We start from the raw sequence: 15,012 nt of genomic DNA, 5'->3' as shown, positions 1-15,012 counted from the left end.
GAATCCTTTGTAATTCCGGAGGTAAAGCCAATCGATAGGCAACCGGTCCGATTCTTTCCACAATTTCATACGGCCCAATAAAACGTGGACTCAATTTTCCTTTCCGACCAAATCTTAAAATTTTCTTCCATGGCGAAACTTTGAGGAATACTTTATCACCAACGGAATATTCAATATCTCGTCGTTTCAAATCTGCGTAAGATTTCTGTCTGTCGAATGCGGCTTTCAGTCTATCTTTAATCTTTTTAACTGTTTCCTCTGTCTCTTGAATCAATTCTGGCCCAATCACTTTTATTTCTTTTAATTCTGTCCAACATACTGGTGATCGACACCTTCGACCATATAGTGCTTCATACGGAGCCATCTGAATACTAGATTGGAAACTATTATTATAAACAAATTCTGCTAATGGCAAATATCGTTCCCAACCTGACGTAAAGTTGATAATACAAGCTCTCAACATATCTTCCAAAATCTGAATTACCCGCTCGGACTGTCCGTCAGTTTGTGGATGAAATGCAGTACTAAAATTGAGCCGAGTTCCCAGTGAATCATGTAATTGCCTCCAAAATTTCGATGTAAATCGAGGGTCCCGATCTGAGATTATCGATACCGGAATACCATGTAATCTAACAATTTCCCGGATATAAACTTCGGCAAGCTTCTGTAGTGACCAATCAATTCTGACTGCTATAAAGTGAGCAGACTTGGTAAGCCTATCAACTATCACCCAAATAGCATTCTTTTTGCTTGCTGACAACGGTAATCCCGTAACAAAGTCCATAGTAATACAATCCCATTTCCACTCGGGGATACTAATAGGCTGCAGTAAACCTGTCGGTACCTGATGTTCTGCTTTTACCCGTTGACAAGTCAGGCATTTACCAACATACTCGACTACATCTTTCTTCATCCCTGGCCACCAATACAGTTCTCGTAGGTCACGATACATCTTCGTTCCACCTGGGTGCAAAGCAAAAATACTATTATGTGCTTCTCGAAGAATCAACTCTTTAATCTCAGAAGTAGTTGGAACACAAATTCGATTCCGAAATCTCAAACAATCATGCTCGTCAATACTAAAATTTTCCACCATACCAAACTGTATCATTTCTCTTTTCTTCATCAACTTTTCATCTTTTAGCTGTGCTGCTCTGATTTGATCAAACATTACTGGCTTGACTCTTAACTCAGCTAACAAACTTCCATCATCATTAATACTAAGCCGAGCAAACATTGCCCGTAATTCAATCGCTGCTTTCCTGCTCAATGCATCTGCTACCACATTTGCCTTTCCTGGATGATAATCTATAACACAATCATAATCTTTCAGAAGTTCTATCCATCGTCTCTGTCTCAGATTCAACTCCTTTTGTGACAGAAGGTATTTGAGACTTTTATGATCGGTATATATGTAACATTTTTCACCATAAAGATAATGCCTCCAAATCTTCAATGCGAAAATTACAGCAGCTAACTCCAAATCGTGTGTCGGGTAGTTGCGTTCATGTGGCTTCAACTGTCGAGATGCATAAGCTATTACTTTTCCATCTTGCATCAATACACAACCCAAACCATTCAAAGAAGCATCACTGTACACTATGAAATCTTTCCCCGATTCTGGTAAAGTTAAAACCGGTGCCTCTGTCAACATTTGTTTCAATGTCTCAAAACTTCTCTGACACCGATCATCCCAGATAAAAGGAACATTCTTCTGTAGTAACTTGGTCATCGGAAAAGCTATTTTCGAAAACCCATTTACAAATCTTCTGTAATACCCAGCCAAACCAAGAAAACTACGTACCTCTGATACATTCTTTGGTGCCTTCCATTGAACAATTGCCTCAATCTTCTTCGAATCAACTCTGATTCCATCTGCCGATACTACATGTCCCAAAAATACCACCTCTGATAACCAGAATTCACATTTGCTGAGCTTTCCATACAACTGTTTTTCTCGTAAAATCTGTAACACAGTTCTGAGATGCTGATCATACTCTAACTCTGATTTCGAATAAACTAATATATCATCAATGAAAACCACCACAAACTGATCTAAATACGGCTGAAAAATACGGTTCATCAGATCCATGAAAGCAGCTGGAGCATTAGTCAATCCGAACGGCATCACTAAAAATTCATAATGACCATACCTTGTACGAAAAGCTGTCTTCGGCACATCACTTTCTTTTACTTTCAACTGATAATACCCGGACCGCAAATCAATCTTCGAAAATACCGAAGCTCCTTTTAGCTGATCAAATAAATCATCTATACGAGGCAACGGATACCGGTTCTTGATTGTGACTTTGTTCAACTACCGATAATCAATACAAAGCCGCATTGATCCATCTTTCTTTTTAACAAACAATACCGGAGCTCCCCAAGGTGAAATACTCGGTCTAATAAATCCACGATCTAGCAAGTCCTGCAACTGCACCTTCAACTCTTTTAATTCAGTGGGCGACATTCGGTACGGAGGTATAGAGATTGGTGCTGTACTCGGGTACACTTCTATAGCAAATTCAACCTCTCTGTCAGGTGGTAAGCCCGGTAGTTCTTCAGGAAATACATCTAGAAACTCACATACAGTTCTGATCTGACTACACTGACTACCCACCAAATCAGAATTAATAACATAAGCTAGATATGTTGTACAACCTTGTCGAAGCAATTTACTAGCCTTGATTGCTGAAATAATACGTGTCGATCGACTAGTACGAATACCATTCACCTCAATTCTGTCTCCATCCTCTGTCTGAATACCGAACCTCTTTTTGTAACAATCTAAAATCACCCCGTATTCAGATAACCAATCCATCCCCAGTATTATATCAAAATCCCCAAATGGCATAATCAACAAATCAACGGAAAACATTTTATCATGTATCATCAACGGGCATCTCCGACATACTCTATCTACAGACACAGTTTGTCCCAAAGGGCTAGACACTTCTATTAAAATTCTAGACATTTCAGATTTTAACTTTCTCAGTTCAACCAGTTTTGAATTTATATAAGAGTGTGAAGATCCGGGATCAATTAAAGCATAAACAGGTTCAGAATATAGTAAGAATATACCTGTTACTACATCATGGGCGTCGCCTTCTTCCCGTGTTCTGACAACATAAGCTCTGGCGGGTACTTTCACTTCAGACTGTTGAATAGCTATATCACTGCTCCTCCTAATATTTCCTCCCCTTAAGAGTGAACTACCTCTACCTGACCCTCTGCCTCTAGCAGTAGATACTGATCTCTGAGATGCTGCAGGTAAAGCACCTTCATTTTTTTGACAATCCCGGATGAAATGATCTGTAGACCCGCATCGAAAGCATCGTCGGGTTTTCCTCCAACATTCGCCCAAATGCTTCTTTCCACAGTGTTCACAGTCGGGGATATCAATATTTCGTGAAGGTCCTTTTACACTACCGGTAGAAACAGCAGTCTGTTTGCCTCGATTTTTATCTCCTCGATCTGATCTGAAACTTGACTTCCAACTGTCTCTGAATTCTCGGGATCTTTTCGGTAGAGGACTTGAAATAGTAATGCCAGCTCGTTTCCCAGTCGATCTAGCTATCTCAGGCTTTTTATCCAAACCCAACACCTGCTCAACCATCTTCGCTCTCTCTACTAAATCTACAAATTCTGTAATTCGATGTGACACCAGCTGTACCCTGATCTCATCTCTCAAACCCCGAAGAAACCTTTTACAACTATCAGCCTCTGTCGGTATAAACTCAAAAGCATATCGGCTGAGTCTGGAAAATTCACGTTCATAATCTACAACAGACAGGTTACCTTGTTTCAACATCAAAAACTCCTGCCTCTTATCTTCAATATACAGCTCCCCAACATATTTCTTCTGAAATTCTTTTTGAAATAAATCCCATGTCACATATTCTTTAGGCAGATGTCGTATTACAGATTCCCACCACAAATAGGCTTCTCCTTGCAGTAGAGAAACAGCACAAATCAAGCTCTCTCGGGGGGTACATTCTAATTGCTGTAGAACTCGTTTAGTTGATTCCATCCAATTCTCTGCAGTGGATGGATCAATTCCCTTCAAACCCAAAAATTCAGTAGCACCGTATTTTCGTAATTCTTTGATTGGGGCCCGTCTAGTAGTAGGAGTAGATATCGTAGCAGGTACAGTTCCCGCTACTCGTTGCAAAGCATCAGCTATAATTCTCAGTAAATGGGAGTCATCTCTGTCTCTAACATTTTCCCGTTCTATATTAGGTTGGTTACCTAATGGATTTACACTCGGTGTAGCTGATTCTGTTTCATCCAATTCTCTATCTCTGATATACATTTCTTGATCTACATCTTCCACGTGTTCATTCGACATTTTAACTATAAAACAAAACAAATAATTATATCAGCATCCAAAAATCCCGACTCAGTTTGACTCGATTGTGGCATGTACATCTAAACTCAATTCTGAGCCCGATTTAGTCCGAGAATCGACTAAACCCATAGCTCTGATACCACAAAATGTAACACCCCCTAACCCCAAACCATCGTCGGAACAGGGTTACGAGGCATTACCGGACATATCAAACAATTTACAAATAATTCTAAATAAACAACCAACATATTAAAATACTTCATAAATTGTTATAAATTTGTACTAATTGATTTCATTCATTTTTTTTTTAAAATTTCGGCAGCATTTCGACTTATTTTTACATTAAACCCCCTGCAAAATTTCAAACATAACTAACCCAATTTCAGTATTTCAACCAAGGCATTTATATACTTAATCCTACTTGACATATAGACATAACAACTTAAGTAAATAAAATCCTATTATCATTTCTAATTAACACATAAAACTAACTAAGCCATTTCAACTTGATACCAAAGCTAAAAAAAACTTATACCATTTTTCTAATATAATCATCAAAACACATAATATCTTACTTTACAACAAAACTATATAACATGCCAAAATAACTATTATAAATCCTATGTACATGCCACTTTCTCTTAAAGGAAGAAAACATCACCAAAATCTTTATGTCGGAGTCGGGATTGTCCTGGATGCTGAACCGAGACACTAACCCCTTTTTAACCTGCGCACGGAAACAACCGTACGCTGAGTATTTTATACTCAGTGGTATTACTATAAATTAAACTATTTAATAATAATAAAATTTCAAATATTGACCATAGTCTTTAAAAAAAATCACTTTAAACTAAATATAAATATTCATATATCATTCCATAAATCTGAAATTTATATATTTAAATATTTACATACTAAATCAATTCATAATTTATATCATACATTTTTTTTCTCATATTTTTCAATAGTGTCAAATCAACTAATCTCATTTTCAAATTTCCATTTCAATTATTTACCCTATTAACAAGGCTCGGACTCTGACAGATACGCGGATTCCACCCAAACACACCAAAATATCCAACCTAAACACACCCGAAATAATTTAAATCCTCCATAACACACCAGTATATCATAACCTCCCAAACACACCAATAAGGCATTTAATGCCTCTTCGGATATACCGAAGCATTTAATAACATAGTCATCTTCTCGGCCGAACTACAAATCTCCTCATCACATTACAAATCCTATGGCATGCCATTTGTATCCAATCTAGTCCGATAAGTTAATAGGATATTATTTTACTTTTCCTATTTCGAATTCATTTCCACAACAATTTCAAATATTCAATCAATACAAAACATCTATTATTTCAATTCACATATAATTCAATATACACATATTCTTACTTAATTTCAAATGTTAATACTTACCTTCCTTTAAATGTCTCATGAATACAATTTCAAAATAGCATTTATTAAATAGATTAAGTTATAGTAATACAAACCCGGAATACGCGTTTACTCCTCAACGATCTTTTCTTTTCCTTTAGATGCTGATGCCTCGTTTTCCTTGTTAGCTACGAAAATAATAATTATTTTCACTTTTAATTATAATCATTAAAATAATAATAATAATTATATTAACAATAATAATAAAATTTTTATTCAATTCCTACTTATTCCCAATTTAATTCTAACTAAGCTTACTTATTTTTCTAACTTAATTAACACTCTATTTCTATTCAAATTCCTTCTAAATCCAAATTTATCTACTAATTTTTCAGCATTTTTCACTAATTTCGAATTTTCCTCAATTTAATCCCTAAAATTCAAAACTTATAGTTTAGTTCACAATTTAATCCTTTTATCAACTCTAACTAGAAACTCTATCAAATAAACCCTCAATTCCATCATTTATTCAACATAAACCCTAATTTAAGGCTTTTTATAACTTAATCCCAATTATGTAAAACTTACAACTTAGTTCACAAATCATTCTTTTTATATATTCTAACTAAAAATTCTATCAACTAAACCCCTAATTTAACAACTTGTTCAAAATGAATCATGTTCAAAAACCTATGAACTTCCATAACCTCCACTTAACTTCAACAAAATTTTGTTTTAAAGCTTTTAAAATATCAAAATGAAGAGGAAAGGGCTAAATTTAGCTTACCAATTAACTTGAAGCTTTAAATCCTTAGTTTTCCCTTTTATTTTTCTTTCCCCTTTTCTTCCCCTGTTTTCGTCTCTTTCCCTGCTTCTTTTCTAGCTATTCTGTTTCTTTTCTTCTTTGTTTCTTTCTTTCTTTTACTTTATATCTTTTATTTTAACTAATAATATATTAAAAAAATCTTTTACTTATTAATTAAGCACATATTTATTTTTATTACAAGTGTACCCATGTAATTATTACTATTACACATGTCTTCAATATTTACCATACATTTGTCATCTTTTTTTTTTAATATAATACAATATAATATAATATAATATAATATAATATAAAGCATAAAAATCTAAGATTTTTATCACTTTACCGTCCCATTTCTTATTAATAGCTTAATTGCCATTTTAATCCTTTTTTTATTAATCTATAATTCAACTTTTACCCCTAGATCAATTTAGTCCTTTTTTTTAAATTTCTCTTAATTAAACTAAATTCACCCAATTAATACCTAATTAAACACACAACTAGTCTAATAAATATATCTAATAATTATTTTCGAACTCAATTTACTAAGATGGAGGCCCGATAATGTACTTTTTCGGTGCTTGTGAATTTTGGGTCATTACAGTTTTAGAAAATAAGGTATTAGGACCTTGTAATATCTGAACCGGCTCTTCTTCATAAGTTAAATCAGATCGAATTTCAATGTCTTCAGTGGGAATAACATGAGAAGGATCCGATCTATATCTCCGAAGCATCGAAACATGAAAAACATCATGAATCCTTTGTAATTCCGGAGGTAAAGCCAATCGATAGGCAACCGGTCCGATTCTTTCCACAATTTCATACGGCCCAATAAAACGTGGACTCAATTTTCCTTTCCGACCAAATCTTAAAATTTTCTTCCATGGCGAAACTTTGAGGAATACTTTATCACCAACGGAATATTCAATATCTCGTCGTTTCAAATCTGCGTAAGATTTCTGTCTGTCGAATGCGGCTTTCAGTCTATCTTTAATCTTTTTAACTGTTTCCTCTGTCTCTTGAATCAATTCTGGCCCAATCACTTTTATTTCTTTTAATTCTGTCCAACATACTGGTGATCGACACCTTCGACCATATAGTGCTTCATACGGAGCCATCTGAATACTAGATTGGAAACTATTATTATAAACAAATTCTGCTAATGGCAAATATCGTTCCCAACCTGACGTAAAGTTGATAATACAAGCTCTCAACATATCTTCCAAAATCTGAATTACCCGCTCGGACTGTCCGTCAGTTTGTGGATGAAATGCAGTACTAAAATTGAGCCGAGTTCCCAGTGAATCATGTAATTGCCTCCAAAATTTCGATGTAAATCGAGGGTCCCGATCTGAGATTATCGATACCGGAATACCATGTAATCTAACAATTTCCCGGATATAAACTTCGGCAAGCTTCTGTAGTGACCAATCAATTCTGACTGCTATAAAGTGAGCAGACTTGGTAAGCCTATCAACTATCACCCAAATAGCATTCTTTTTGCTTGCTGACAACGGTAATCCCGTAACAAAGTCCATAGTAATACAATCCCATTTCCACTCGGGATACTAATAGGCTGCAGTAAACCTGTCGGTACCTGATGTTCTGCTTTTACCCGTTGACAAGTCAGGCATTTACCAACATACTCGACTACATCTTTCTTCATCCCTGGCCACCAATACAGTTCTCGTAGGTCACGATACATCTTCGTTCCACCTGGGTGCAAAGCAAAAATACTATTATGTGCTTCTCGAAGAATCAACTCTTTAATCTCAGAAGTAGTTGGAACACAAATTCGATTCCGAAATCTCAAACAATCATGCTCGTCAATACTAAAATTTTCCACCATACCAAACTGTATCATTTCTCTTTTCTTCATCAACTTTTCATCTTTTAGCTGTGCTGCTCTGATTTGATCAAACATTACTGGCTTGACTCTTAACTCAGCTAACAAACTTCCATCATCATTAATACTAAGCCGAGCAAACATTGCCCGTAATTCAATCGCTGCTTTCCTGCTCAATGCATCTGCTACCACATTTGCCTTTCCTGGATGATAATCTATAACACAATCATAATCTTTCAGAAGTTCTATCCATCGTCTCTGTCTCAGATTCAACTCCTTTTGTGACAGAAGGTATTTGAGACTTTTATGATCGGTATATATGTAACATTTTTCACCATAAAGATAATGCCTCCAAATCTTCAATGCGAAAATTACAGCAGCTAACTCCAAATCGTGTGTCGGGTAGTTGCATTCATGTGGCTTCAACTGTCGAGATGCATAAGCTATTACTTTTCCATCTTGCATCAATACACAACCCAAACCATTCAAAGAAGCATCACTGTACACTATGAAATCTTTCCCCGATTCTGGTAAAGTTAAAACCGGTGCCTCTGTCAACATTTGTTTCAATGTCTCAAAACTTCTCTGACACCGATCATCCCAGATAAAAGGAACATTCTTCTGTAGTAACTTGGTCATCGGAAAAGCTATTTTCGAAAACCCATTTACAAATCTTCTGTAATACCCAGCCAAACCAAGAAAACTACGTACCTCTGATACATTCTTTGGTGCCTTCCATTGAACAATTGCCTCAATCTTCTTCGAATCAACTCTGATTCCATCTGCCGATACTACATGTCCCAAAAATACCACCTCTGATAACCAGAATTCACATTTGCTGAGCTTTCCATACAACTGTTTTTCTCGTAAAATCTGTAACACAGTTCTGAGATGCTGATCATACTCTAACTCTGATTTCGAATAAACTAATATATCATCAATGAAAACCACCACAAACTGATCTAAATACGGCTGAAAAATACGGTTCATCAGATCCATGAAAGCAGCTGGAGCATTAGTCAATCCGAACGGCATCACTAAAAATTCATAATGACCATACCTTGTACGAAAAGCTGTCTTCGGCACATCACTTTCTTTTACTTTCAACTGATAATACCCGGACCGCAAATCAATCTTCGAAAATACCGAAGCTCCTTTTAGCTGATCAAATAAATCATCTATACGAGGCAACGGATACCGGTTCTTGATTGTGACTTTGTTCAACTACCGATAATCAATACAAAGCCGCATTGATCCATCTTTCTTTTTAACAAACAATACCGGAGCTCCCCAAGGTGAAATACTCGGTCTAATAAATCCACGATCTAGCAAGTCCTGCAACTGCACCTTCAACTCTTTTAATTCAGTGGGCGACATTCGGTACGGAGGTATAGAGATTGGTGCTGTACTCGGGTACACTTCTATAGCAAATTCAACCTCTCTGTCAGGTGGTAAGCCCGGTAGTTCTTCAGGAAATACATCTAGAAACTCACATACAGTTCTGATCTGACTACACTGACTACCCACCAAATCAGAATTAATAACATAAGCTAGATATGTTGTACAACCTTGTCGAAGCAATTTACTAGCCTTGATTGCTGAAATAATACGTGTCGATCGACTAGTACGAATACCATTCACCTCAATTCTGTCTCCATCCTCTGTCTGAATACCGAACCTCTTTTTGTAACAATCTAAAATCACCCCGTATTCAGATAACCAATCCATCCCCAGTATTATATCAAAATCCCCAAATGGCATAATCAACAAATCAACGGAAAACATTTTATCATGTATCATCAACGGGCATCTCCGACATACTCTATCTACAGACACAGTTTGTCCCAAAGGGCTAGACACTTCTATTAAAATTCTAGACATTTCAGATTTTAACTTTCTCAGTTCAACCAGTTTTGAATTTATATAAGAGTGTGAAGATCCGGGATCAATTAAAGCATAAACAGGTTCAGAATATAGTAAGAATATACCTGTTACTACATCATGGGCGTCGCCTTCTTCCCGTGTTCTGACAACATAAGCTCTGGCGGGTACTTTCACTTCAGACTGTTGAATAGCTATATCACTGCTCCTCCTAATATTTCCTCCCCTTAAGAGTGAACTACCTCTACCTGACCCTCTGCCTCTAGCAGTAGATACTGATCTCTGAGATGCTGCAGGTAAAGCACCTTCATTTTTTTGACAATCCCGGATGAAATGATCTGTAGACCCGCATCGAAAGCATCGTCGGGTTTTCCTCCAACATTCGCCCAAATGCTTCTTTCCACAGTGTTCACAGTCGGGGATATCAATATTTCGTGAAGGTCCTTTTACACTACCGGTAGAAACAGCAGTCTGTTTGCCTCGATTTTTATCTCCTCGATCTGATCTGAAACTTGACTTCCAACTGTCTCTGAATTCTCGGGATCTTTTCGGTAGAGGACTTGAAATAGTAATGCCAGCTCGTTTCCCAGTCGATCTAGCTATCTCAGGCTTTTTATCCAAACCCAACACCTGCTCAACCATCTTCGCTCTCTCTACTAAATCTACAAATTCTGTAATTCGATGTGACACCAGCTGTACCCTGATCTCATCTCTCAAACCCCGAAGAAACCTTTTACAACTATCAGCCTCTGTCGGTATAAACTCAAAAGCATATCGGCTGAGTCTGGAAAATTCACGTTCATAATCTACAACAGACAGGTTACCTTGTTTCAACATCAAAAACTCCTGCCTCTTATCTTCAATATACAGCTCCCCAACATATTTCTTCTGAAATTCTTTTTGAAATAAATCCCATGTCACATATTCTGTAGGCAGATGTCGTATTACAGATTCCCACCACAAATAGGCTTCTCCTTGCAGTAGAGAAACAGCACAAATCAAGCTCTCTCGGGGGGTACATTCTAATTGCTGTAGAACTCGTTTAGTTGATTCCATCCAATTCTCTGCAGTGGATGGATCAATTCCCTTCAAACCCAAAAATTCAGTAGCACCGTATTTTCGTAATTCTTTGATTGGGGCCCGTCTAGTAGTAGGAGTAGATATCGTAGCAGGTACAGTTCCCGCTACTCGTTGCAAAGCATCAGCTATAATTCTCAGTAAATGGGAGTCATCTCTGTCTCTAACATTTTCCCGTTCTATATTAGGTTGGTTACCTAATGGATTTACACTCGGTGTAGCTGATTCTGTTTCATCCAATTCTCTATCTCTGATATACATTTCTTGATCTACATCTTCCACGTGTTCATTCGACATTTTAACTATAAAACAAAACAAATAATTATATCAGCATCCAAAAATCCCGACTCAGTTTGACTCGATTGTGGCATGTACATCTAAACTCAATTCTGAGCCCGATTTAGTCCGAGAATCGACTAAACCCGATAGCTCTGATACCACAAAATGTAACACCCCCTAACCCCAAACCATCGTCGGAACAGGGTTACGAGGCATTACCGGACATATCAAACAATTTACAAATAATTCTAAATAAACAACCAACATATTAAAATACTTCATAAATTGTTATAAATTTGTACTAATTGATTTCATTCATTTTTTTTTTTAAAATTTCGGCAGCATTTCGACTTATTTTTACATTAAACCCCCTGCAAAATTTCAAACATAACTAACCCAATTTCAGTATTTCAACCAAGGCATTTATATACTTAATCCTACTTGACATATAGACATAACAACTTAAGTAAATAAAATCCTATTATCATTTCTAATTAACACATAAAACTAACTAAGCCATTTCAACTTGATACCAAAGCTAAAAAAACTTATACCATTTTTCTAATATAATCATCAAAACACATAATATCTTACTTTACAACAAAACTATATAACATGCCAAAATAACTATTATAAATCCTATGTACATGCCACTTTCTCTTAAAGGAAGAAAACATCACCAAAATCTTTATGTCGGAGTCGGGATTGTCCTGGATGCTGAACCGAGACACTAACCCCTTTTTAACCTGCGCACGGAAACAACCGTACGCTGAGTATTTTATACTCAGTGGTATTACTATAAATTAAACTATTTAATAATAATAAAATTTCAAATATTGACCATAGTCTTTAAAAAAAATCACTTTAAACTAAATATAAATATTCATATATCATTCCATAAATCTGAAATTTATATATTTAAATATTTACATACTAAATCAATTCATAATTTATATCATACATTTTTTTCTCATATTTTTCAATAGTGTCAAATCAACTAATCTCATTTTCAAATTTCCATTTCAATTATTTACCCTATTAACAAGGCTCGGACTCTGACAGATACGCGGATTCCACCCAAACACACCAAAATATCCAACCTAAACACACCCGAAATAATTTAAATCCTCCATAACACACCAGTATATCATAACCTCCCAAACACACCAATAAGGCATTTAATGCCTCTTCGGATATACCGAAGCATTTAATAACATAGTCATCTTCTCGGCCGAACTACAAATCTCCTCATCACATTACAAATCCTATGGCATGCCATTTGTATCCAATCTAGTCCGATAAGTTAATAGGATATTATTTTACTTTTCCTATTTCGAATTCATTTCCACAACAATTTCAAATATTCAATCAATACAAAACATCTATTATTTCAATTCACATATAATTCAATATACACATATTCTTACTTAATTTCAAATGTTAATACTTACCTTCCTTTAAATGTCTCATGAATACAATTTCAAAATAGCATTTATTAAATAGATTAAGTTATAGTAATACAAACCCGGAATACGCGTTTACTCCTCAACGATCTTTTCTTTTCCTTTAGATGCTGATGCCTCGTTTTCCTTGTTAGCTACGAAAATAATAATTATTTTCACTTTTAATTATAATCATTAAAATAATAATAATAATTATATTAACAATAATAATAAAATTTTTATTCAATTCCTACTTATTCCCAATTTAATTCTAACTAAGCTTACTTATTTTTCTAACTTAATTAACACTCTATTTCTATTCAAATTCCTTCTAAATCCAAATTTATCTACTAATTTTTCAGCATTTTTCACTAATTTTGAATTTTCCTCAATTTAATCCCTAAAATTCAAAACTTATAGTTTAGTTCACAATTTAATCCTTTTATCAACTCTAACTAGAAACTCTATCAAATAAACCCTCAATTCCATCATTTATTCAACATAAACCCTAATTTAAGGCTTTTTATAACTTAATCCCAATTATGTAAAACTTACAACTTAGTTCACAAATCATTCTTTTTATATATTCTAACTAAAAATTCTATCAACTAAACCCCTAATTTAACAACTTGTTCAAAATGAATCATGTTCAAAAACCTATGAACTTCCATAACCTCCACTTAACTTCAACAAAATTTTGTTTTAAAGCTTTTAAAATATCAAAATGAAGAGGAAAGGGCTAAATTTAGCTTACCAATTAACTTGAAGCTTTAAATCCTTAGTTTTCCCTTTTATTTTTCTTTCCCCTTTTCTTCCCCTGTTTTCGTCTCTTTCCCTGCTTCTTTTCTAGCTATTCTGTTTCTTTTCTTCTTTGTTTCTTTCTTTCTTTTACTTTATATCTTTTATTTTAACTAATAATATATTAAAAAAAATCTTTTACTTATTAATTAAGCACATATTTATTTTTATTACAAGTGTACCCATGTAATTATTACTATTACACATGTCTTCAATATTTACCATACATTTGTCATCTTTTTTTTTTTTTAATATAATACAATATAATATAATATAACATAATATAATATAAAGCATAAAAATCTAAGATTTTTATCACTTTACCGTCCCATTTCTTATTAATAGCTTAATTGTCATTTTAATCCTTTTTTTATTAATCTATAATTCAACTTTTACCCCTAGATCAATTTAGTCCTTTTTTTTAATTTCTCTTAATTAAACTAAATTCACCCAATTAATACCTAATTAAACACACAACTAGTCTAATAAATATATCTAATAATTATTTTCGAACTCAATTTACTAAGATGGAGGCCCGATAATGTACTTTTTCGGTGCTTGTGAATTTTGGGTCATTACAGTTTTAGAAAATAAGGTATTAGGACCTCGTTTCTATAAACTGAGGCATAAGTATTTTTATAAATATTTATGGAGTGTTATTAAGGTTGTATTAAAGTTTCATTAAGAAATTTTAATGTTTCGATAGTTAATTAAGCAAAAAAGATTAAATCGTAAAAGTTGAAAAAGTCAATTGCTATTAGTTTAAGGGTGTTAATTGATTAAAGAATTATAATTGGATGGCCATAATGGATAAATAAACCATCCTTAAAATATAGGGACGGTGGATGCTTTAATTTCTTTTAATTTTATAAGTTTTATAAGTTACTTTATTATTAAAGTAATGAATAAAGGTTAAAATAATAATAATAATAATAATAATAATAATAATAATAATAATAATAATAAGAAGGTTTTCTTCTTCATTTTGGCTTGTTGATCACCGAAATACGCCATAGGCAAGCTTCAAGCTTCGGTTCTTCTTTGGATGATGCATGGTAAGCCATTTTTCATCTGTTTCATACAATTTTTATATTTTTTATATCATTGCAACTAGGCCCAATTAACCCGTGCCTTCGTTTTTGAAA

General features: G+C 34.5%; 2 protein-coding genes across 6 annotated transcripts; both read right to left on the bottom strand.

Annotated features, from left to right (window-relative positions):
- Positions 1–2,266: 2,266 nt before the first annotated feature.
- On the bottom strand, positions 2,267–5,916 carry LOC121216931 (uncharacterized). 3 transcript variants are annotated; one of them, XM_041092426.1, is made up of 4 exons: positions 5,856–5,916; positions 5,010–5,075; positions 3,082–4,353; positions 2,267–2,787 (listed from the first exon to the last, which is right to left on the bottom strand). In XM_041092426.1, the coding sequence occupies exons 3-4, from the start codon at positions 4,346–4,348 to the stop codon at positions 2,318–2,320; spliced, it is 1,737 nt and encodes a 578-aa protein (XP_040948360.1). In that variant the 5' UTR covers positions 4,349–4,353; positions 5,010–5,075; positions 5,856–5,916; the 3' UTR covers positions 2,267–2,317. The 3 variants fall into 3 exon arrangements, with proteins under 3 accessions (XP_040948360.1, XP_040948359.1, XP_040948361.1); XM_041092427.1 differs by having other exon boundaries at positions 2,270–3,775; positions 4,232–4,353; XM_041092425.1 differs by having other exon boundaries at positions 2,267–4,353.
- Positions 5,917–8,113: 2,197 nt separating this feature from the next.
- Positions 8,114–13,224, bottom strand: LOC121216929 (uncharacterized). 3 transcript variants are annotated; one of them, XM_041092423.1, is made up of 4 exons: positions 13,153–13,224; positions 12,308–12,373; positions 10,379–11,650; positions 8,114–10,084 (listed from the first exon to the last, which is right to left on the bottom strand). In XM_041092423.1, the coding sequence occupies exons 3-4, from the start codon at positions 11,643–11,645 to the stop codon at positions 9,615–9,617; spliced, it is 1,737 nt and encodes a 578-aa protein (XP_040948357.1). In that variant the 5' UTR covers positions 11,646–11,650; positions 12,308–12,373; positions 13,153–13,224; the 3' UTR covers positions 8,114–9,614. The 3 variants fall into 3 exon arrangements, with proteins under 3 accessions (XP_040948357.1, XP_040948358.1, XP_040948356.1); XM_041092424.1 differs by having other exon boundaries at positions 8,114–11,072; positions 11,529–11,650; XM_041092422.1 differs by having other exon boundaries at positions 8,114–11,650.
- Positions 13,225–15,012: the final 1,788 nt, after the last annotated feature.

The sequence above is a fragment of the Gossypium hirsutum genome, chromosome D05, assembly GCF_007990345.1.
Source record: "Gossypium hirsutum isolate 1008001.06 chromosome D05, Gossypium_hirsutum_v2.1, whole genome shotgun sequence".
Taxonomy (NCBI): Eukaryota; Viridiplantae; Streptophyta; class Magnoliopsida; order Malvales; family Malvaceae; genus Gossypium; species Gossypium hirsutum.
This window is presented reverse-complemented; position numbering and strand designations above follow the sequence as displayed.